Source organism: Ictalurus furcatus, chromosome 21 (genome assembly GCF_023375685.1).
Source record: "Ictalurus furcatus strain D&B chromosome 21, Billie_1.0, whole genome shotgun sequence".
Classification (NCBI taxonomy): Eukaryota; Metazoa; Chordata; class Actinopteri; order Siluriformes; family Ictaluridae; genus Ictalurus; species Ictalurus furcatus.
In genome coordinates, this window is record NC_071275.1 from 8,756,427 (window position 1) to 8,780,947 (window position 24,521).

Below are 24,521 nucleotides of genomic sequence, written 5' to 3' on the forward strand. Positions count from 1 at the left end.
ATAATTTCAAAGCTATTTCTTCCTCCAACTGAGCGTATATATACACGAGTGTGTGTGTGTGTGTGTGTGTGTACACATATACATGTCTCAGAAGCATGTGATCCAGGAAGGTTATGCGTCTTCTATCACTTCCTCTAGCATTTTCAACTGGTTAAAGTGCACACTGAGTCTACCAAATATAATCCCACACCCAGAGTTTAAAAGAAAAAACGTTAATTAAGATACACATTATTATTATTATTATTATTATTATTATTATTATTATTATTATTATTATTATTATTACAAACTTTAAATAACATCCAAATGACTTCTCAACTAATACATTCTAACACTACAACTTTAATCCATTACTTACCCAATCAATTTGTAACTCATGCAACTCCCAAAATCATGAAACCAAAGAAAAAAAGAAAGAGGCATACAAACAAACAAACAAGACAGAGAGGATGAGAAGATGAATAGAAGGATGAAGTGGAAAAAAAACCATGCGCTTAACATACAAGTGGAAGAAAAGTGAAAGAATGAAAGAAAGGTAACAAAAACAAACAGAGAATGAAATGAATGAGAGTTCAAATGGAAGGAATGATGAACTAAAAAAACAAGCATCAAAGAAAGAAAAAAAGAAAAAGAGATGGAGCAAAAAACAAAGGTCAAACAAATAATTGAAAAAAGAGAAAAAGGGTGATGTGAAAAAACATGTACTTAAGATATAAATGGAAGAAAAGGGAAAGAAAGAAAGAAAGAAAGAAAAAAGAAAGAAAGAAAGAATGGTAACAAAAACAAACAGAGTGAATGAAAAGAAGTTGAGAATCAAAGAGAAAAAATGGAAGGCAGGATGAACTAAAAAAGCAAGCATCAAATAAAGAAAGAAAGGAAGGAAGGAAGGAAGGAAGGAAGGAAGGAAGGAAGGATGATGCGCAACAACAAAACACCAAACGTATACATGGAAACTCAGAAAGAAACAGAGAAACAGGAAAGGACAGAAAAAGGGTAGGAAGTGAATGAAAGCCAGGATAACCCGAAAGACCAAACTTCAAGCATAGAAACATAAAGACAGAAAGAAAGAAAGAAAGAAACAAACACAAACAACAGACAAAGAAGGATAAATATAAGAAATGTAGGAAGAATTGACAAAGAACAAAAAGCCGGATGAAGTGAAAGAACAAACATACAAATTGAAGAAAAGTGAAAGAAAGAAAGAAAGAAAGAAAGGATGATGCACAACATCAAACATATGAATGGAAACAGAGAAGGAAACAAACAAAGGAATGGGGAATGGAAGGAAGAATGAAAGGAAGGAACATCAAAGATCCAAACAGAAGATTAATAAAGAATTTGACTCTAATCTGAGAGAAAACTGATGTAATATTATGAAGCTTTAAACTGCTAATGACGTGAACATGTGTGTGTGTGTGTTGGGGGGGGGGGGTGATTTGGAGGCAATCAGGAAAAGAGCAATGTTAACCAACAAGTGAATTTAAAATGCTGATCTACTGTTGTGTTTTCAGAGCTGGAGCTGTCATCTCAGTCCTCACGTGAGATCACGTGTGAATTATTGGCGTGCATGTTGATGTTAGCGCTTTGAGGCAGATTCATTAGTCAGCCCCAGGTGGAAGAGGCAATGAGATGGCCAATATCAGCGAACATCTCCACCGGGGAGGAAAGAGAAACTTGGCAACAGCAGGCCACGCATGAAATTACATCAACATCCTCCTTCTGCTTGTAATTCCATTCTGTTAAATTTGAAGGGAAAGCGTAGGTGTGATGTAATTAATTTATAATTGACATTAGAGTGCCAGGTTGCATATTCCAGACAACGTTGCCGTGTCACTGGAGTCATATGCACAAGGAAGCAGGTCATGTTGGATTAGATGCTAGGCCTTGATAAAGAAACTTATTCTGCTGTGCAGGAAAAAAAAAAAAGGAGGTCACAGACCAACACAGAGAAACTACAAAGTAAAGTAATAACCATGGAAACAAATGAGCAAACACAGAAGACTTAAAACAAGCAAAGGGTTTTTCATGAGAGAACAGAAGAAACAGTCGGAGAGATAAAAACATCCTTTTCCCTGGAGGGTTCTTGAAAATTGTTCAATGAATGAATGGATGGATGGATAGATGGAACAAAATAAAGAAAGAAAGACTGAAATAATAGAAGGAAGGATGAAGCAAAAGAACAAACGAGATAGAGGGGAGTGAGAGAGAGGAGAGTGATAGTGAGAAAGTGATAAAGTGAGAGAGAGGAGTGTGAGAGAGAGTGTAGGGTTTTTCTCAGGAAGCTTGTTGAGAAATGTTGCATTCAGTCACTAGCTAGCCATGTTTCTCCCAGCAGCAGTAATCTGCCAAAATCCACTTAGTGTCAGCCAAGATTGTTATTTGCTCATCACCATAAAAGCATTTTCAACACCCGAAGCTGATGAAGCAGAACGGACGACTGTTACTGCTGTTCCTGTGGACACAACAATTTAGCAAAACACTAGCAATCTTCACAAATAAAACTATATATCTGTGTCCTGGCAGGAATACAAAGCAGATCAAGATGGTGGAAGAAGATAAAATCAAGATATTATTTATCTAGCAAATCATGCCACTTTGTTATGCCATGGTTTTGTTCTTGTATAACAGTGCACCATGATTGGTCAGAAGACTCTGAATGGTTTCTGACAGATTCTGATTGGCTGGAAGGTGATTAATTGATTCATTTTCTATAACAGCAGCTCGAACTGTACTTCATTTTAAAGCCCACTGCACAACAAAATGAAGGCATTTTGTACGGGGGGAAAAAACACTCTGAGGTACGCAGTTATAGGAAATAATCTATGATGGGATGGTGTAAGAAAGAAGGAAAGAAAGAAACAAACAAACAAACAAACAACCAAACAAACAAAAATGCCAGAAAGAAAGGCAGGAATGAAAGGCAGGCAAAAAAAAAAGGATGAACCAAACAACAAACATCTAATATACAAATGGAACAAAAGCAAAGAAAAAGAAAGAAAGAAAGAAAGAAACAAAAAGGCTATTTAAAAAAGGCAGGAAGAAAAGTTAGGTAAAAAAAAAAAAAAGGATGACCAAACAACAAACATCTACTGTACAAATGGAATAAAGAAACAAACAAACAAACAAACAAACAAACAAACAAGCAAGCAAAAAGGCTAGAAAGAAAGGTGGAAAGCAAAGAAAGACAAAAAAGAAAGAAAGGATGAAGCAATAAACAAGCATCTAATATACAAATAAAAGAAATAGCAAAGAAAATTAATGAAAGAAAAATACAGAAAGAAAGAGAATGAAAGGAAGAACAATGCAGAAGAACAAATATCTAACAGAAATAAAAGAAAGAAAATGAAAAGAAGAAAGTTTTTACTTTTTATCAGTTTATAGTTAAATTCAGTCTTGTGGAACATGTCTGATTCAGACTGCCGCCATAAATGTTAAATAAACGTCTCCTAACAATAAAAGAAAACGCCACCACATTAATGATAATAGGTTTTACTTTGTTAAACAACATGTTTAAAATCAGTTTCTTATTTCTGTTAGCTGTTACTTTAGAAACAAATACAGATTAGAACCAGAGCATTAATATTAACCTATCGTTCGTGTTACAGCCGGAACTACTTTCCAAGCTGTGCTGTTATATAAAGCACACCTTCTGACCAATCAGATTCAAGCATTCAACCAACCGTGATTTGGTATAAATATGTACAATGGATGGTTAAAAACTGAATAAATAAATTAATAAATAAATCTCTGATAGATGTGTAGGTCTGTGACACGACCTATATTACCCTGAGTGGACATTTTACCTTGATTCCTACCTTCAGACTAATATCGCATGAACAAGTTTCACAAGGTTAAATGTCTGAGTCATATACAGATATTCAAATTCTAGTCAATTTCCTTCTATTCAGCAGACATAATGAAGTACCTTGGATGATGTAACAGCTTCTAGATAACAACAAAAGTTCAGTCACCTTGTCTTATTTCTTATTACGAGGTATTTCTAAATGACCCAAATGACTGAACGCTCTCATACATGATTTAAACCACTAGTTCCGTATTACTGTCTCTTCAGAAAGCTTTCCTGAAGGCGGGGAGCTTATAGAGGCGTCCTGCAGGCACACACAGCTACACCGAACACATTCACGATCTCGACAGCGGGAATACGTGATGGAGAGGAGGAGCTGTTGAGGCGGGGGGTTGAGAGAGCTGTCAACAAGACTTGTTGCTGCAACTTGGTGAAAAAAATATGGGAGTTAGAGGAAGAGGAATGTCGCATAAGTAGTTTAGAGTCTTGCAAAGTTCGAGTCACGTTCAGGAAGAGAATCAGTCACGTCCAGGAAGAGAATGCGTCACGTCCAAGAAGAGAATCCAATTCACCAGGTGTAGATTTTGTTAAAGGTAACGTTTTACTTTGTGTATAAAATTTGCATATTAATCTTATTAATTAAATTGTGATCCTGGCATCCAAGAATAATTTTATAAAGACTTTTTCAATTCCCGTCTTTCTACCCATAAGTAGCACTAGTGGGATTTAGCCCTCACGTCATCTCTGCATAATGTGATGCAGCGGCACTTTAGTCCTTTAACCTGACCACTTTTAGTAGGTACTAACCACTGCATACCGGAAACACCCCACAAGACCTGCTGTTCGGGAGATGCTTGTCTAGCTATCACAATTTGGTCCTTGTCAAAGTTGCTCAGATCCGTACGCTTACCCATTTTTCCTGCTTCCAACACATCAACTTCAAGAGCTGACGGTTCACTTGCTACTTAATATATCCCACCCCTTGACAGGTGACACTGTGTTGAGATAACCAATGATATTCACTTCACCTGTCAGTGGCTTTAATGTTATGGCTGATCTGTGTATTTCTCAAGGGAATAATGAAAATACAGCACCAACCGACATATTAGCACCAGAAAGAAACTAACAAACAAAAAGGCTAGAAAGAAAGGCAGAAAGAAAAGACAGACAAAAAAGAAAGGACTATATAAAGTGCAGTATGATCATTTCAGTGTTTATAGTGCTACATAACACCTACATACACCCTTCGGCAGGATGTAAAACTGCATAAACATGTATAAAGGTGTCAGCTTTCATATCGGCTCGTCTAATTTTTTTTATGGAAAGTTGACATACATGTAAAGTGGTGTATATTCTGTTGCGTTATGTCACTTTCCATGTTATGACACTAAGTCACTGAACACATTCTGTGTCCGAGTGGCACAATGGTGATGTGACATCACTTATCAAATTGTACGTGGTAGTGTCTCCTGACCTCAACATATGTGGTAACATCAACGTGAAATTCTGCCATATAAAAATCACAGCAACATTGGGAGCTTATAACAGTGATCATTACACTGTAATAACAGAGTTATGTAGCGTTACTCGTTTCTGCTTATGACAGTTTAACGAATACTTATGATAATATCATGATGTTGCATTGTTGGAGTCATGTATATTTTCTTTCACCTTAATTACATTCCTTGTTTCTGCCTATAAGAGTGTTATGAATATGCATGACAATATTGCGACAGTGTTATATTTTCTCTCCTGCTTAAGTAAAGTATGTTTCTTATTTCTGCTTATAAATCTTTATGAATCCTTATGACTATCGTGACTTCACAATGACATTATGTATGCTGTCTCTGATCCTGAGCTACAACGTCTGTTGACATAGGTAAGATGTAATAATGCAACCTTATGTCAACTTGACATCAAATCAGACAAACCCAATGAAACTGAAATAAATCTCAGCTGTCAGGAAGGGCTTATGTAGCCTTACCTTTAATGAAGCTACAATTCTTCATCTCTAGGGTTAAAACATATATTAAAAGCAAATTTATGGGACAATAACGCTGTTAAATAAATAAATAAATAAATAAATAAATAAATAAATAAATAAATACCAGCTCTTTGGGTTATCGCTAAAATGGACAGAGACGGGGGCTGGGGGGTAAAAATGAGAGCGTCATAACCTTGTAAATGTGGAGATCAGATAGCCGGAACATTCCAGGAGGAATGCAAGTTTTATCTCTGCACAGGGAAATGCTCTCAGACTTGGTATTTAATATTTTGGCATTCTAACCACGGCAGCTGTCCACACAGCACAAAAAAAAGGTCACACAGAAGAATGTCATAGAAATTGTCTTTCTTCTGGCGAACTCACGGATGACTCGGTGGGGGGGGAAGAAAAACGCTCAGCGGTAGCATCAGACGTTTCATTTAGAGCCTGTCAGTCAGCCGGCTTTTCAAAACATCTTAGCAATTGAAAGTGCTTTACGTCTCTGAATGACAAGTCATCTAAGTGGTGCGAGGACTAGAAAAGGAGCAGAGCACTCACTCTGTGCTATCTTGGCCAGATGAAGACGGTTGACCCAGGAGATCTTGCTGAGAGGACTCGGCGTGTTGAACACCACCATGAAGCTGACTGGACGGCCAGACCTGGAACACACACGCAGAAAAAAATTATTTCAAAAAACACAAATGGATTTATTCATTTGTATTGAGACTACTGTACTGTATGTAATTGTGATACCATCCCAGGCATATTTAAATAAACAAGCTGATAAATAAAAATGTGAGACAGTGATTTTAGTTGAATATCACATCTTTAAGCAGAGAAATAAAATGGGAAAAGCTCCAGCAAGTGATTTGATATTAACTGATAATGCATACTGCACTTATTCGCCAGTCTTGAGAACATTTTATTTAACACCTTCCTACATATGACCTTCAAATAACGTTCATTACAATAAATATAAATATTTTATGAAGAAATATGAAAGAATGTGTGTACATTTTATGTCAAAATACATCACATGGCATGACATAGCTTCTTTTTTTCCCCAAAATACATTGGCTCAAAAAGGAAAGAAAAAACACCATGTGTCATTATTTTAAGTCTTATAGAATATTTTGGGGATCCACTTTGCATATTCGGCTTCTGTAATATCATATTTGATTATATCTAAATATATATTATATATGTTTAACACACACATACATACACACACAATGATAGACAACTTTGTTAAAGTAAGTAGGTAATGTAAAAATTAAAGTAGGTAATGTTACGCATTCAATGATACTAGCATTAAGTAAGTGTTAATAAAGAAGAAATAATACGCACTGGGGTGTGTTGTTATAGGGAAATAAATCAACAAATCTTCTTAGAACAGCACATTATAACCACAATATCTTCATATTTGTCTATAATTGTGCAGCTCTTCTTATTTTCCCTTCTTTATCATCACTGTTTCAACTCATGTCTGCATTCACAGCTTAAATTACTGTTGAGATTTATCTGTTTTGCTTGGTTTTTTTTTGTTTGTTTCTTTTTTTTTTTTTTACATTTTGTTATGTTCTTTCCTTTCCCCTTTTTGGCCTATTATTATTATTATTATTATTTCATCGTTTAATTCCAGTGTGTTTTGTTCATGCAACAAATACACCAACTCCAGAACAAAGAATGTGTTTCATTTGAGTGATAAATTTCCATTGTCATAAAGCTCCTTCAAGTAAATTATTACTGTGATTTAATTCCCTAATCTTAAATAGACCAGGGCCATCTGTGTGCTTTATTAAATTCTCAGTATATCCCAGCACTTTACATACCACCACCTATACAATGTCACTGTAAGCATGTTGTTGTTTTTTTTTAATTGAACTCTATTTAATATATGTATAAATAAAAGCCCCCGATGCAATTTCCAGCCTTGTTAAAGAAAATTCTGACATTATTGAGAAGGCTTATTACTGCTCTTGGAGTCCCGGCTCATTCAGCAAGCCGATGATACACCAAGTTCATAGAATCCTAATGAGCAGGAACTATTTCACTCGATTTCATACAAATGGAGTAATAAGAAAATGCCTGTCGATGACTCTACCCAGACTGTAACCTTAACCATTCATAACTTTCTCTAAGGCTCTTATTAATGAAGCTGTCTGAAAAAGTCATGGAATTCTTACCTTAACCATCTGTAACGTTTTACACAAATGCTGAATTTGCACTTGTGAGATCGTATTGGCTCCACAGATAATTATTTATGAAAGAGAAGTAGAGAAGCGATTTTTTTTTTTTTAAAGAAGGAAGATGTAGTTAAGAGTGTTAAATCAAGGCACGAGTGACAGATTAAACTCTTCCAAATGGATTAAATCCATGTGGAAATGGGGAAATGGAGTCTAATGATCATGAGTGACGATACTCAGTCGCACCGGTGTCAAACTCAAGGCCCGTCCACCAAACACAGCCAACTGCCTCGTCTCATTTGGCTCACACACACTCTTAGTAGCTATTATTCAACATTTTTCAGCTTTCCGTATGCACTACTGGGATTATATCCCACGCTGCTGAAATGCTACTTAAAATCAATTCCAAATCTGCTTCATTTGATCAGACCAACATCTAAAAAAAAAAAAAAAAAAAATTTTTTTTAAATTCCCAAAATGCACTGCCAAGTGTTGCCTTCAAATATGTTCAAAAAAAGAAAAGTCGATGGAGCACGAGAGAACACGAGAGAAATGAGAGACTAAGGACATGTATGCCCTTAGCAGAGATAATCCTGTGTATTCTTCTTAAATCCCTTTCTTAACATTATTTATTTTCTTAAAACCGCTGTGCGCTGGTGAATCCATTGTTTCCCTTAAGGAGAAAGCACTGATGCTTTGATGCCTTGCTAAATCCACTGATGATGCATTTGATGCCTTGGCACTGTGCTCAAAGTTCACTCAAATTTAACTTTGACCCAGTTTATGCAAAGCTCAACCAATAAAACGTAACAAAGGCGTGACAAGCTATTTACAATGTCGAAGCAGTTAATTATTTGCAGAGTATCATGCAGAGATGTTTCTTGTCCTCTATGTAGTCCGCCATCTTCTCCAAAGAACAAGCAAAACCTTTTTTGTTGTTAAGATTCACATAAATCTAGATTTTGAAAAATTCAGAATGGGCTAGCCTAATGACATGTCGTGATGACATAGCACCACTTCAACCTTGTGGTTTAAAATGCTTACCATTTGCATGATAGTGAGCGAAGCACAAAAAGACTGATGACTGATTAGCTGCCCTTACATTCACTCAAGTCTTTATTAGGCACCACTGGTGTTTAGCACTTGTTAACACTTAGTAACCATCAGCCGTACTAAGGAGGTTTAGTAGACAGTGAGACGTGAGACGATTCACGCTCAGTCATCATTAGAATGTAATTGAGTGCAGTGTGCAGTCCGTCTGAGCTCCTGTCATATCAGCACCTCAGCCTGCTTTATATTCACTCCCAGACTTCAGAAAAAGCAGAGTCAGAAATAGAGTGAGAAGCCTAAAGACACGGTCACAAAATAAAAATAAAACATAAAATCACCTGAAGACTGTGACTGCACTCATAAAAGCCAAGAACTCAGTCTGGAGCCATAGCTATTTCCTTCCTGCTTGTACGTTTTCTCCGAACTCAACAGAAACATTTTCAGCAGAAAGGTGAAAGTAAAGTGCAAAAGGCAGAGAATCGTGTTCCATATGAAATGCAGGCTTGGCATAGCTATAGTTTCCTCCCGCTGACTGACTGAGAGGCTAGGTGTGTGTGAACCTCAGTGTGGATGAGGGCCCCAAGGCAACAGGGCAGAACGGAGAGGAGGGCACTGGCTGATGTCTGGCAGGTGGGTTAGCAGTGTGTGTGAGAGTAATGCAGAAATACAGGACAGATGTTGCAACGAATACCACACAGCATTCATCACACACACACACACACAAAACACTTGTGCTGCCTCTACAGTACCAAAGAAAGGCTACAGAGGATCATGAGAGCTCACTTTAATCTAACACTATTGGCTAAGGGTTGTAATTTCTTAAAGGAGTTCGCGTGAAACATTTTCTACATGAAACCTTTAAAGGTGCCTTGAGAGGGACCTTAAGTGTGCTCGACACCAGTTTTCGAAGAGCATGCTTGCAGTCCCCACAGTGGGCACCAGACTCAGTTCTAATAAAATAAGCTGTAATCACTGAGCAATAACTCCTTTTTAAAAGACATCAGCTTTGGCTAATTTTGTTTACATACTGTTCATACCAGTAAGACACTCATGCAAACTGAAAAACTCTTCAAGGTGAAAAACTGGCTTGCCTTCACATATAGCAACATTGGCCAACTTTGAATGTTTTATAGTACATTCATTTTGGACTGTATTGAGTCCAAAAGTTAGGTCCAAATTCACATGGGGAAATTTGCACATATTCAGAGATGCTTGCACATATTCGCACATGATTAAGTCGCCATTTAGATTGGCCACAATTTACCTAGTGCCAATTTAATGGTACAGTTGGGTTCACAAGTCTGGGTCCACTTCCATGAACTCTACCGTAAATCAATTATATAACATGAATACAATAGTTTATTTAAATAATGTGTATTATTATTATTCACAAATTATAATATATTTACTACTTTAAACTGAGGCAAATATTCAATTCAATTTTATTTGTATAGCGCTTTTAACAATGGACATTGTCTCAAAGCAGCTTTACAGAAACACAGGATACAGATTTTAAATGTGTGAATTTATCCCTATTGAGCAAGTCGGTGGCGATGGTGGTGAGGAAAAACTCCCTCAAATGATATGAGGAAGAAACCTTGAGAGGAACCAGACTCAGAAGGGAACCCATCCTCATCTGGGTAACAACGGATATTGTGAAAGTAAAGGGAAGTTCATTATGGTTTAATATGAAGTCTGTTTGTTGAACTAGTCCACTGTTCACTAAAGGAGACTTGAGTGCAAAACTGTATGTGGTAATTGCAGTCCTAAGGCCATTGCAGCAACCGTAGTCCCAGCAACCACAGCGAGAATGTCCATGTGGAATTGAGGTCCAAAAACATTTCCATGGTACTTACATTTACATTACATTTACATTTATTCATTTAGCAGATGCGTTTATCCAAAGCGACTTACAAATGAGAAACGGTACCATCCTCAGCAATCTCCAGGCTGCACTGCTTGGAGTCATCCACAGTGGCAGAATGTAGCATCCAGTTGATAATATACATCATATATTTTTATTTATTTTGATTTTCAGGTATTGTTGTTTATATGAGATGTTTCCCCTTACCCACACATATGTGTTTGTGTGTGTGAGACCCAACATGAATATCTGGACAGCACAACCAATTTTGGCAAACACAGTCCAACGTCGTGATATATTAATAGCAGCTGTACATAGACCTGTTATGTATCAGTACTAAATTCCACAGACAATAAAGATGTTTTACTTGCAAGTGAACAGTGATGAAATTTTGTTTAAAATGTATGTCATTTTCATAACTCGTCTCATTGTGCGGACGTCTCATTTTGCACCTGCTGTTTACACCATGTCAGTTCTTGTAAAATAACATAAGCAAATCTTTCACTCTCATCCCTCTCCTTTGTTGTTCTTTCTCTCTTCCCGCCCTCCCCACCCCCCAATGTCTGTCCTTCCGTCCTACGCGAATCCCTCACTAATCCGTCTTCATTTCCTCTCCTCCACAGCCATCCTTCCGAATGACAACTCCTCCTGTCTCTGCACAACGAGGATAAGCACATCCAGGTGCAGGGCCGCGTGACAAACGCACAGCCTCCACCACAACACACTTACATCCGCCCTTTCCTAATGTGACATAATAACGGCACATCAAAAGCCCCTTTGAAAGAAATTTCAAAGAAATTGCTATAGTGCTCTGAGAGTAAAATGAGTTCTATGGCAAGTGTTACCTAAATGCTAACACCAAATTCACAAATCTGTGCTTACTTTACCAAGGTCAAAAGCTGCCAACAATTCTGCCCAGTGTACTAAACGTAATGAATTTTAAAAACGATCACTTAATGATCCATCCAGCCATCCGATTAGGCCAGTAATTTGCTGGTGAATATAAAGCTTTGAGAACAGCCTGAGCTGATGTAATAGTAGGTGATCCAGAGAGCAAGTTCACATGGCATCCAAATCCTTCATCATTTAAATAGTGCCTTGGGCATGTGGTAAAATGGTTGACACTAGTTAGAATCTTTTAAAATTGCTCAGCATTACAGATGAAAGATATTCAATAGCACTTCTTGAATTAAGTGCTGGAGAGGAAGTATGAAACTGGGCTTCATTATATTGCCAGTAATGAACACTGTGCATTGGATGTCAGAGAGGAGTAGTCAAGTTAGTGACTCGGCACTTGACTTGCTGCTTAACTCAGAATTTAATCTGAAGAGTTGAAACTGTAGTCCAGGAGACCTTGACACTTGATCCAGACTTTCACCTCAGAGACTTGACAAAAACATGCAGCTGATACACATGATTCAGATTTGACTCAGATTTGCGAATCAAACATGAGATTTGACTCACACTTGCAGCTTAGAGACCTGAGATTTGAGTCAGACTTGCAGCTTAGAGACCTGTGACCTGACTCAGACTTACAGATTAGAGACCTGAGATTTGACTCACACTTGCAGTTTAGAGACCTGAGATTTGACTCACACTTGCAGTTTAGAGACCTGAGATTTGAGTCAGACTTGCAGCTTAGAGACATGAGATTTGAGTCAGACTTGCAGTTTAGAGACCTGAGACTTGACTCTGACTTGCAGCTTAGAGACCTGAGACTTGACTCTGACTCTCAAGTTCCAAGACTTGAGAGTTGTCTCAAACTTGCAGGTTTGAGACCAGTGCCCTGACTTAGAATTCTGTGTCAAAAACCTGAGACTTGATTTGAACTTGCAGCTTAAAGACCTTAGAATTGTCTGATATTTAACTTAGACTTGCTGAGACATGGCTGAGATGTGCAGTTCCGACTTGTATTATAGGGACTTGAGACTAGAATAGTGGTTGCATGGTCCAGTCCAAGGGCCCCACATTGAGCAAGGCTAATCTGTAACCAAGATTAGATTATCTGCTGCTCACCCTGACCCTTTCTGGGACAATCAGAGCCAACATTTAGCATTAAAAATTGAGCAGTGTCTGAAAGACACAGACTTAATATTCTTCCTGGTGATTATAATTTAGGCCAGTACAGGCAAGTTGGCGTATCAATATTTGAATTTTTATACTACTAGCTGGGTAGCTAGATTTCGTCCGTGTGTTTAGTGAGCATTACAAATATTTTTAGCCTGAAGTGAGCAATGCCCCATCTTTATAATCAGCTAAACTATGACTATTGTAATATGGAAATCCCCTAATGAACAAGCCATGCAATTTGGATTCAAGACTAAATCCACATGTAATTAGCTCCCATGAGTTTGGCTCTGATCAACAGACCTGGCATGACTAATGGGTCTTTGGGCCTGATAAAGAGCTATTTGGGTATGATTAATGGATCCACTGACTTTTCAGCATGGTTATTTGACCATGCCAAGATTAAAACCATGACCAACTGATTTTGAAGAGATTAGCATTTTTCTGACAAACAAATACAGCAATACCTGAATAAACTCACCAGACATCCCTTGTTCCTTTATATATGGCACAGCTCAGTCATGCTAAGCTCATTCTGCACTAGGCGCATGGTATAGCTTTGTGAAAGTGCGTCACTCACTTGTCCGGCTTGCCAGGGACTTGTAGTCGAAGACGGCATTTGTTAGCACTCTGGATTTGGTCCTCTTTGATGCGGATGAGCCTTTGCAGGGCCAAGCACCAGTCTTGAGCCACGGTGGTGTTCAGATTCTTCACACACAAACATGATAAGTATGAATGAACAATTTGGCTAATGTTTGATTCGAAAGGTATCTACACTGGGCATAACACCTTCATAAGCATTGCATAAACATTTTATAAAGAAACACGAGAATTCATGCAAGACACGTCAAAACTTGTGAAATAACAATACGAAGCATATTGCTTTGTCGCTTTGTCCTCAATTACCATTCTGGGATGGTGGTTTGAGTAACTTATCCTTACCTTGGGAGTTACTATTTTGTCTTTACTAACAATACTCTCACAAATTATCAATCAAATCGTCTTTGAAGCTTTATAAAAGATGCATCGGTAACATTTTCTATGAAGACCGTATATACAATAATCTAAAAATCCAATCCTAAAATGTTATATTGCATTCATAAGGCATTATACACATTGTTAAAATTGTTTGCTAAAAGGTATTACAGTTTATTGAAATGTTTATAATGCTTTTATAGCTGTATTGCTAACAGAATGCATTATAAGCACTGTTTATAACACATTATAACACCGAAGAAATTCAGCTCCAGTTTGCTTAGTGTATTACGTGCACTCAGACACACTGACAAGTTTTCATAAGATCTAAAGTTCCTGATAATCTCTCTGGTATAACTAATTTGTTAAAGAAAAAACAAATCAAGACAGGTTATGTGATGCATTATACAAACTTGAGCTTGGTTTCTTTGGTACTGCTGTCATAATGTGTTGCTAATGAACACTGCTTATAATGTTTCATTTATATTCATGTTAACGATTCATAATGTATACCACAGATAGCCATATGGTGTAATGTATTTTCATAAATAATTATAACAATGTGTATAATGCCTTATGAATGCATTATGACTGGGTTCATAGCTCATTACAAATATGACATTCATAAAAAGCGTTACTGATGTATCCAATGCTTATGAATGTGTTATACAGTATGTATGTATATACTCGTGTACATACATATGTATGTACTCTTCAAATAAAGTGTTATACAATTTTGTTTGACATTTAAAATATTCAGTGACACTTAAGTATTCATAGTGCATTACAAATGCATTTATGTGTGACATAACATACAGTACATAACACCTACTCATGCCTGGCATAGGTCTGTATCAATATTTATGCATAGCTCTAGTTATAAGCATAGCACTTAATAAAGCATGAGTAGTGTCAGGTGACATAATAATCTGTACGTCATAACACACTATACGTAACACATATGGCTAAGCATCTGAACGGCGAGTTATAATGCCAGAGCTAGGGTTATAGTACATTACAACCTTAGTCTCTAAAATGTTATTATGAACAAATATTAAAACACATCATACACTGATAAAATAACTGTTGCTGCTTATAAGCATTCACATAGACATATACCAGGCATTATAACCTATTTAAAATGCATTATGAATACTGGCTACACAGGAAGTATTAGCACATGCTATGTCTCATTGTTAGCTGCAATCCAAGGCTACAGCTCCCAAAAATAAAAGAGTAATAAAGTGAAGCACTGAACCTCTTGCAAACACAATTACTCCATATTCCCTAAAGCCAAATCCAATCGAATCCTTCTGTGATATCGATGACATTTTTGGACTTTTTATTCTCCCTCTTTCTGTTTGCTAGAATTTCTTTAAAGACATAATACATGATGATTAGCCTTTTGGGCAAAAGTCAGTATTTTGGAGAAAAGCCAACATAACTTCAGCGAGAGAGATAAACCAAAAAAATAAATAATAAAAAAAGAAACGGAATTGTTTCCGCACGTCTAGATGATAGAGTGCCACTTTAAATATTTTCAGATGTGGTCTGGAGGCTTGTTAGGGCATCAGGGAGGCAACCTGGTTTTACTTTCAGAACCACGCAGCCGCTATCAAGCAGATTTTGACGATTAGCAATTGATGATCTGCGCACTTGGCTCCTGATCTTTGATGACATTTTAATTGCAGTTTAAATTTTCATTTGTAGGATTTTCTCTTTGACAGTTACCTGAAACACTTTCTCCCTCAGCTCCAGCTTATATGCCTAGGTAGGTTTTTATTATTTTCATTAATGTATTCTCTTGGTATTTTTTTTTTCTTTTACATTTTATATGATACAGAGGCACTGAGGTCGATGACATGGAGTTTATTTATTTTTTTATGAGCCGTGGCCACAAATGAATATATTAAAGTAATCTCAAGATCTATTTCGTGACCATTAAGTATTTAAAGCCAGTTTTACACTGTGCATTTTAAGCAGTTTTTATAAGATAATTAATTTTTTTTTTTTTTAAATGACCAAACTCTGTAAGAGACAGTGAAATACTGCATTGAAGATCCTCTAAATTACTAGAACTATTACTAGTGATCTGGGCTTATGCAGAAAATGGAGTTACACAGTCTAACAAACATTCTTCACAGTCAGCTTGAGGTAATAAGGATATAAATAGTATTTTTTTTCTGTCCATTAGCATGTTTTGTTTAACATAACACTCATTCTTTTTAAATATAACAATTCTACATGAGATTGTAATTAAACCCTTACATAATGGACCACACCTTAGAACAAGTCTCTATACCAAAGTTTAAAGCACAGATTTATTTAGAATGTATAAATAGCCTATCTGACATTAATACATGGGTGATTAATCCTTAATTAATGTTTCAGGGAGCAGGGAGAGTGTATTTTTTTGGTTTTACAACACTCGCTTATGGAGAAAAAACGTCTCCTATCACACAATATCATGTCCTATTTTACCTAAGACATGAAAACATAACAGCCATAATGATTTAAAGAAATTCTAACACTGGAAAAATGTTTTTGGTCGCAGTAGCACTAAATCAGCTGCCGGTGATCATGTCACATTATGCATTCTAAGATTGCAGATCTCAACTCAGGACGAAAAATGGGCAGCTTTTATCTGAAACAGCAAATATTCATACAGGAACATAACTAAGTATGGAGATGGGACCAAAACTAAGCATGGAGATGACTGATAATATTACTTCCACCTTGGAATGACGCATAATGACATACTGGAGTCACTGGCAACATGCAACATCGATATACCATTAGTACATGTCACATTAAGAGAATTCTAAAAGCATACAGACTTTTTTTTACGATTCCTGAAAACTAATTAACTGGAGGCCACATATTAAGTATGACATACAACAACATAAGTCATAGGCTAAAGTTATGACAATTGGGCCATGATTTTGGAATCCAGTGATCTGAACCTGTTCATTTGTGGCCACAAAATATGATCTAATGGCCTTGATATTTTAATTCGTGACCATGTCTTATTAATACAAATAAACACCATATCACCTCAGAGGCTCTGGGAACTTTGAGAACATATTAAGTATGACATTCCACAACATATTAAGTCATGGGCTCAAGGTACACAATTTGAGGCCATGATTAGGTATCAAGATACTTCAGATAAAATATTATCTCATGACCTTGATACATTAATTCCTGCCCACGTCTTATTGATAAAAAACATAATAACCACAATGTGATCTCAAAATCTCCGGAATACAATTCTGCATTGTGCATTACTCTTTCTGTGTGCCATTTTCTGTGGTGAAACTATGGTGTGTGATGATGAGACAAGAGCTATGTTTACCTGGTATGTGCCCTGTAAAGTGCCCACCAAGGTGGTGACGTGCTCCACCACCAAAAGGTCATGCTGCAGTTCGTTGAGTTCTTGAAAGAGCCGAGGAGGACCCAGGACCACTTTACCTGTCAATTAAATATCATTAATTAATTATTGTGCTTCATTTTTTAGGAGCTAACTAACTAACGAACTAACTAATTTCCTTTTTCTGGCATCAGAACGGTATCAGTATAGCTTCTTGTTCTTTTTCCTGGTAGATACATGACACAAATTAGCAATATAAACATGCTTTGCAGTAATAATGAAAATTTACATAGCAAAACACATCTGCACTGACTGAATGAATACACTTTACCATTTCAAAAGGAAACCACTACAGCATAAAGCATGATGTATCGCATCATCTTTTGGATAATGATCTCGTACTAATTGAGGCATCATTAACTCGTTTGTTTAGCAAGTCGAAACACTATAAAATCGCAGCAAAACTTTGAAACCAGACAAAAGTCAGATGGATGAGATGAATCATAACTATAAAGACAAAACCTGCAGCTCCAAAAAAATGTCAGGGGCTTGAATAATCATGGAATGTTCGATGAGGCGTGTTACATGGAAGAGCATATAGGTATTCGATATTCCAGTGCATGCAGTTGTTCAGTCAAGGTTTTTTTTTCTCTCTACAGCCTGTAATAAAATGAGGATGAGAAGAGAAAAGAAGCACAATGAGCAGCTCAATGAGCAGCTCAATGAGCACAATATGCCCGCAACTAACCTGAAAATTTGCCTTTATAGCACTGCTATGAGGCATATGTATATCTTTTACAATGTTCTGGACAAGTGCTGTGTAGTATTCAGTTCAGTGTAGCAAGCAAAGTGAAACAGATACATGTCAAGAGTTTCTGTTAATGTTCAATGGTGAGAGAATGGTGAAAAAAAAAACATCCATTGAGCAGCAGAATGGCCAGACTAGTTCGATCTGACAGGAAGGCTTAAAACAATCACTTTTTACAAACGTGGTGAACAGGAAAGCATCTCAAAACGTGCGCCATATCAAAACCTTGAGGCTACAAAGACTTACGCAACCCATATGGATATGTTATAAAGACCCTAGGTAGCTACCCAACAAATAATGTTATGTTTATATATATATATATATATATATATATATATATATAGATAGATATATACACACATTTACACACACACACACACACACACACACGGCATTATAATGAACAGTGATACTGGCATTAAAGCATGATTATAACTTAAATTTTTATAGGGCATTATTATAGCTTAAAAGGGATTATTCAAGGTTTAAAATGCTTCCTTGTAAGCATTCCAAACTTACAACAAACTATAAGCATAGTTTGTTGCATAATAATGTATGAATATGGGCTTCAAAGAAAGTGTTAACAAATTCTTATGCTAAGAGCAACTAGGTTGACCTAGTTTCAATGGCCAACAGGGGGACTCTTTCATTTAGGGTTTTGCTTCTTGTTAAAAAAAATCGTAATCAGTTCATTAGGAGTTGCTTTTAGCCTTAAGGTGTTACGTGTTGAAGCCTGTTGTTTCTATCCAAACGAGCCACTGGACTCAAAATGGTACACCTTCGCATATTTGAGAAGAAGCCTACTTTTTAACAACTTGGAAGCAAAAAAGGCCCATTAAAAATGATTTGATGTTTCCGACCCTTAACAAAGAAGATCAATGCAGAATGTAGATCAGTCCTCTATTGTTTGTGGAGGCACACAGACTAAACCTGAAGAGATGGAAAACAAGAGAAAGAAATAAAACCGTGAAGTTTCAGAGAAATATGAAGGACATTAAGGGCGGAGGAGAGAATGCAGGTCTCTCATTAGATGTGAAATGTGCCATCGATTCGAATCACCCGCCCTCCATCCCCCTTTTTTTTCCCCCCAGCGTACCCAGCTTGGGGGACTCGATAGTAGGGGAGAGTCCAGTGTGAGAAGCATAATTAAATCCCAATGGTAGATTCAATGGCCACAGAAGTGTCTGGCCCTGTCACTGCCTCCACATAATCAAGTGGCCTGTGTGTGTGTGTGTGTGTGTGTGTGTGTGTGTGTGTGTGTGTGTGTGTGTGTGCGTGTGTGTGTTTGCGTGTGACCCAACATGAAGGCTGGTGGGAGGACTAAAGTTTAGCTTAAATCTTCCAATTATCATTATCTTATGAGTAATCCTCTCCTAATTCATTTTGGCCTTTTCTGCATTCATTTACCAATCTCCTAGTCTCCATTTTTCTCTCTTTTTCCATCTTCACACTCTGTCTTTTCATATATAACTCATTGAAATGGGGTTTCACATCTCTTTTAAAATTTAGTAACACTTTACTAATGTGTCAGGTTCGTGTTAATGAAAAAAGCCATTGACTTGCATTTTCTTTTCATGCTGTACCCAACCTGCCTCTAAAGGCTGAATTATACTAGCTTTTACATTCACGTGTAGTGCACTCATTTCCTGCGATTTGGAGCGTCCCTTGTGCACGTCCTCAGTAATTAACGCTCGTGTCCATGTACCAACATAAATAATGGCAGTATAGGTCTACGTGACAATGTGCACACAACTAAACAAACTAGCGTTGTGTCATAAATCGCATACCTACAGTAGATATAAAAAGTCTACACACCCCTGTTAAAATATTTGATTATATCTTTTCAAGTGACAACACTGAAGAAATGACACTTTGCTACAATGTAAAGTAGTGAGTATACAGCTTGTATAACAGTGTAAATTTGCTGTCCCCTTAAAATAACTCAACAGACATCCATTAATGTCTAAACCGCTGGCAACAAAAGTGAGTACACCCCTAAGTGAAAATGTCCAAATTGGGCCCTATTAGCCATTTTCCCTCCCCGGTGTCATGTGACTTGTTAGTGTTACAAGGTCTCAGGTGTGAATGGGGAGCAGGTGTGTTAAATTTGGTCTCATCACCACTCAGAACAGGCCTTGCCATGGTCGACCAAAGAAGTTGAGTGCACGTGCTCAGCGTCATATCCAGAGGTTGTCCTTGGGAAATAGACGTATGAGTGCTGCCAGCATTGCTGCAGCGGTTGAAGGGGTGGGGGGGTCAGCCTGTCAGTGCTCAGACCATACGCTGCACACTGCATCAAATTGGTTTGCATGGCTGTCGTCCCAGAAGGAAGGCTCTTCTCAAGATGATGCACAAGAAAGCTCACAAACAGTTTGCTGAAGACAAACAGACTAAGGACATGGATTACTGGAACCATGTCCTGTGGTCTGATGAGACCAAGATAAACTTATTTGGTTCAGATGGTATCAAACGTGTGTTGCAGCAACCAGGTGAGGAGTACAAAGACAAGTGTGTCTTGCCTACAGTCAAGCATGGTGGTGGGAGTGTCATGGTCTGGGGCTGCATGAGTGTTGATGGCACTGGGGAGCTACAGTTCATTGAGGGAACCATGAATGCCAACATGTACTATGACATTCTGAAGCAGAGCATGATCCCCTCCCTTCAGAGACTGGGCCACAGGGCAGTATTCCAGCATGATAATGACCCCAAACACACCTCCAAGATGACCACTGCCTTGCTAAAGAAGCTGAGGGTTAAGGTGATGGACTAAACCCTATTGAGCATCTGTGGGGCATCCTCAAATGGAAGGTGGAGGACCACAAGTTCTCTAACATCCACCAGCTCTATGATGTCGTCATGGAGGAGTGGAAGAGGACTAAAGTGGCAACCTGTGAAGCTCTGGTGAACTCCATGCCCAAGAGGGTTAAGGCAGTGCTGGAAAATAATGGTGGCCACACAAAATATTGACACTTTGGGCCCAATTTGGACATTTTCCCTTAAGGGTGGACTCACTTTTGTTGTCAGCGGTTTAGACATTAATGGCTGTGTGTTGAGTTATTTTGAGGGAACAGCAAATTTACACTGTTATACAAGCTGTACACTCACTACTTTACATTGTAGCAAAGTGTCATTTCTTCAGTGTTGTCACATGAAAAGATATAATCAAATATTTACAAAAATGTGAGGGGTGTACTTACTTTTGTGAGATACTGTATAAGCATGTTGGTGGCAGCATCGTACTTTGGGACTGTTTTTCTTCAGCTGGAACTTGGGCTTTAATCAGGTTGGAGGGGATAATGAATAGCTCCAAATACCAGTCAATTTGACACAAAACCTTAAGGCTTCTGCCAAAACACTTAAGATGAAGAGGAATTTGACCTTTCAGCATGACAACGACCCGAAGCAAACCTCCAGATCAACAAAGGAATGGCTTCACCAAAACAAGTTCAATGTTTTGGAACGGCCCAGCCGGAGTCCAGACCTAAATCCAATCAAAAATCTGCGGGGTGACCTGAAGAGGGCTGTGCACAGGAGATGCCCAGCCAATCTGACAGAGATAGAATGCTTTTGCAAGGCAGAACTGCAAAATATTTCTAAATCAAGGTGTGCCAAACTGATTGACTCTTACCCAAAAAGACTGAACGCTGTTTGATTGAAAATCTAAAGGCGCTTCAACTAAGTATTAATTTAGGGGTGTGCATACTTATGTAACCTGCCATTTTAACAGGTGTGTGTAGACTTTTTATACCCACTATATGTACTATTCTACACCCTTATTGACTACTAACACTACCTAGTTTTCATATTATGTTTAGTGTTTTAAACAATTTTCATTTTAAAACTTTTCATATAGTCTTCAAACTTAATGAAATCGCTGTTTTATGTATAGGCCTTTTTTGTAAATACTTGAAATGTATAATCTCCTGAATGTAAGTTTACGGGTTACTGTTAACATCCCAAATTTTATTACTGTCCAATAACAGGAGGTACAGGAGTGTTTTATTCCTCTTATACATCTGTAATTTGCCAACAATAACATTTTAGTTCATTAATAAACTACACACTTTTATCGATTATCATGCAGTTTCTCATGTTAATGAGAAACTAGAAAACAAGTCCTCTGTACCTGTGGTGGAAAACTTACTGAATGTTACAAAGCACTGTTACTGTTGAAATTATAACATATTAGAACAAGTGCACTGATACAAATGTCAGAGCTGCTGCTGTAGAAAATTAATCAATACCTTCTGACCAATCAGAATACAGAATTCAACAGCACTAAGGTATAAGATGCTCTTTAGGCAATATTGTTATAGCATGATAGAAACACAATGAATCCACAATTGGATGGAAATCGCTCTCTCTATCTATCTACCTATCTATTTTTCATTCTCTTAAATCTTTAGAGACATTCTTTCACACAGAGACTGACATTGGTGCAGCTAAATCAATAACATAGCACAAAGATATCTGCAATCTTTTCACCACCAAGGGCCTGGAGGCCCCACTGGCCACAGCCCTGGTGGTGAACATACAGCATTGTAATCCAGCCTAATCCAGTTGCTTTACCAAGATTAAGCTTTCTCTCTCTCTCTCTCTCTCTCTCTCTCTCACACACACACAACACACATACACACACACACACACATATCTAAAGGACTCCAAAATTAACTTTCAGTGCTGTTATCTGTAGCTGCAGTCCATTTTCCAAGAGCTTAGTATTGCATTGTCTTATTTGTATTTCAAATTCATATTCTATGGGATGATTATGACAATCATTAACTCGTATAGTTTATTTAAAATTATCTCAAATCGTTCTTTAAGTTGGAAAATGTAATGTAATTTGAAAGTAAAATAAACAAATGTAGACGCTGTGCTATTTTTTTTTTTTCAATAATTAAATGTATGTATGACTATTGAAATCAGGGAACGGAATTACCCAGCTAACTAACACCACAAAATCAGGCTCCTTGGCTAAATATTATAATACACTGTGTAATTAAAAGCAGTAACCAAGTTCTCTACAGATATATCCAACCTCAAAAAACTACACTGCACAATGAACAGGAAGCCTGCTAACATCAGGCTAACTATTGTGATTAAAATGAGTAGACGTTTTGCTAGCAAACTAGCTCACTTAGTGAATTTCTACCAATCTAGCTAGCCTTAAGTGAAATGTAGACTAGTAACCAGCTTCAAAATTTGGTAGGAACCATCTTTGCTATCAAACAAGCTAATCTTTAGTAAACTATTTTAGTGTGTATTTAAAACAGGTAGGAATACCTGCTACCAGTCTAGCTAACTTTAAGTGAAACATGTAATAATTCCGGTACCAAGCCTGTTAACATTAAGCTAGTTATTATAATTAAAGCCAGTAGCCATCTTTTCTAGCAAGCTAGTTAACCTTTAGTAAAGTAATTTAACATGTATTTTAAACTGGGATAAACATTTGTTACCAATCTAGCTAGAATTAAATGGCAACTTCGCTAGCTAATAAGGCATATGATTATAATTCAAAACAGAAGAAGAAAAGGCCTTTATTTTTCACATATACATTGCATCACAGTGAAATTCTTTTCATCACAGTGAAATTCTTTTCTTTGCATGTCCCAACTTGTAAGGAAGTTGGGGTCAGAGCACAGGATCAGCACCATGGTATGGTGCCCCTGGAGCAGTGGCAGCTTGGCAGTGCTGGGGCTTGAACCCCCGACCTTCTGATCAGTAACCCAGAGCCTTAACTGTTGAGCCAAATTATGCAGTCAACATTCCCACATTTGGGTAATTCGCAGGGGTCAGCACAAGCGGAGTGTGCCCTGGGTGAACCACCTTCTTGACCATGGTATCTCCCCTTCCAGGTAAGTATGACTTACACTCCCAACAGCAGTGCAATTCATAACAGTAGCCATATTTGATATAAAACTAGCTAATATTAATTACAATTGCTAATTATTATACCTTGTAATTAACACCAGTATCCATGTGTATTAGCAAGCTAGCTAACTTTAAGCAACGACTTTATTCTAAAAGAATAATATTAGCATTTAATAGTAATGTTTGCTATTAAGCTAACCAAATGTATATACTGTTTATAGCTGCAATGCCTTAATTGGATACAGTATTAAATTTGCATTCAGGCCATGTCGTAATTATGGGATTCCGACTTGTCCTGGTAGAACTCAAGTAATTACAACTTGTAAACTAGGAATTTTCTGAGAGCTCCGACTTGTGCCACCTGACTGCTGCAGCGTCACGCTGAAACATTCAAATTGTCGGCAGCTACAGCAGTAAAATGTAGTTAAGTAGTTATCTCGTAATATTTCTGTGTAGTAATTAATGTAAATGACTATTGTTAATATATTCATAATGCAAGATTAATCTGGGGAAAAAAACCTGAAAAGACATACAATACAGT

General features: G+C 37.4%; 1 protein-coding gene and 1 pseudogene across 2 annotated transcripts in view; both read right to left on the minus strand.

The window, feature by feature from the left end:
• The window catches only part of arhgef10la (Rho guanine nucleotide exchange factor (GEF) 10-like a), a 147,246-nt gene that overhangs the window by 67,738 nt on the left and 54,987 nt on the right, over positions 1-24,521 (minus strand). For both annotated transcript variants that reach the window (XM_053653400.1, XM_053653399.1), the window contains 3 exons: positions 17,287-17,402; positions 13,537-13,664; positions 6,348-6,448 (listed from right to left, as the gene is read on the minus strand). In XM_053653400.1, the coding sequence (XP_053509375.1) occupies positions 6,348-6,448; positions 13,537-13,664; positions 17,287-17,402 (345 nt within the window). The remainder of the gene's footprint in view (positions 1-6,347; positions 6,449-13,536; positions 13,665-17,286; positions 17,403-24,521) is intronic.
• Positions 23,855-23,972, minus strand: LOC128625390 (uncharacterized; annotated as a pseudogene).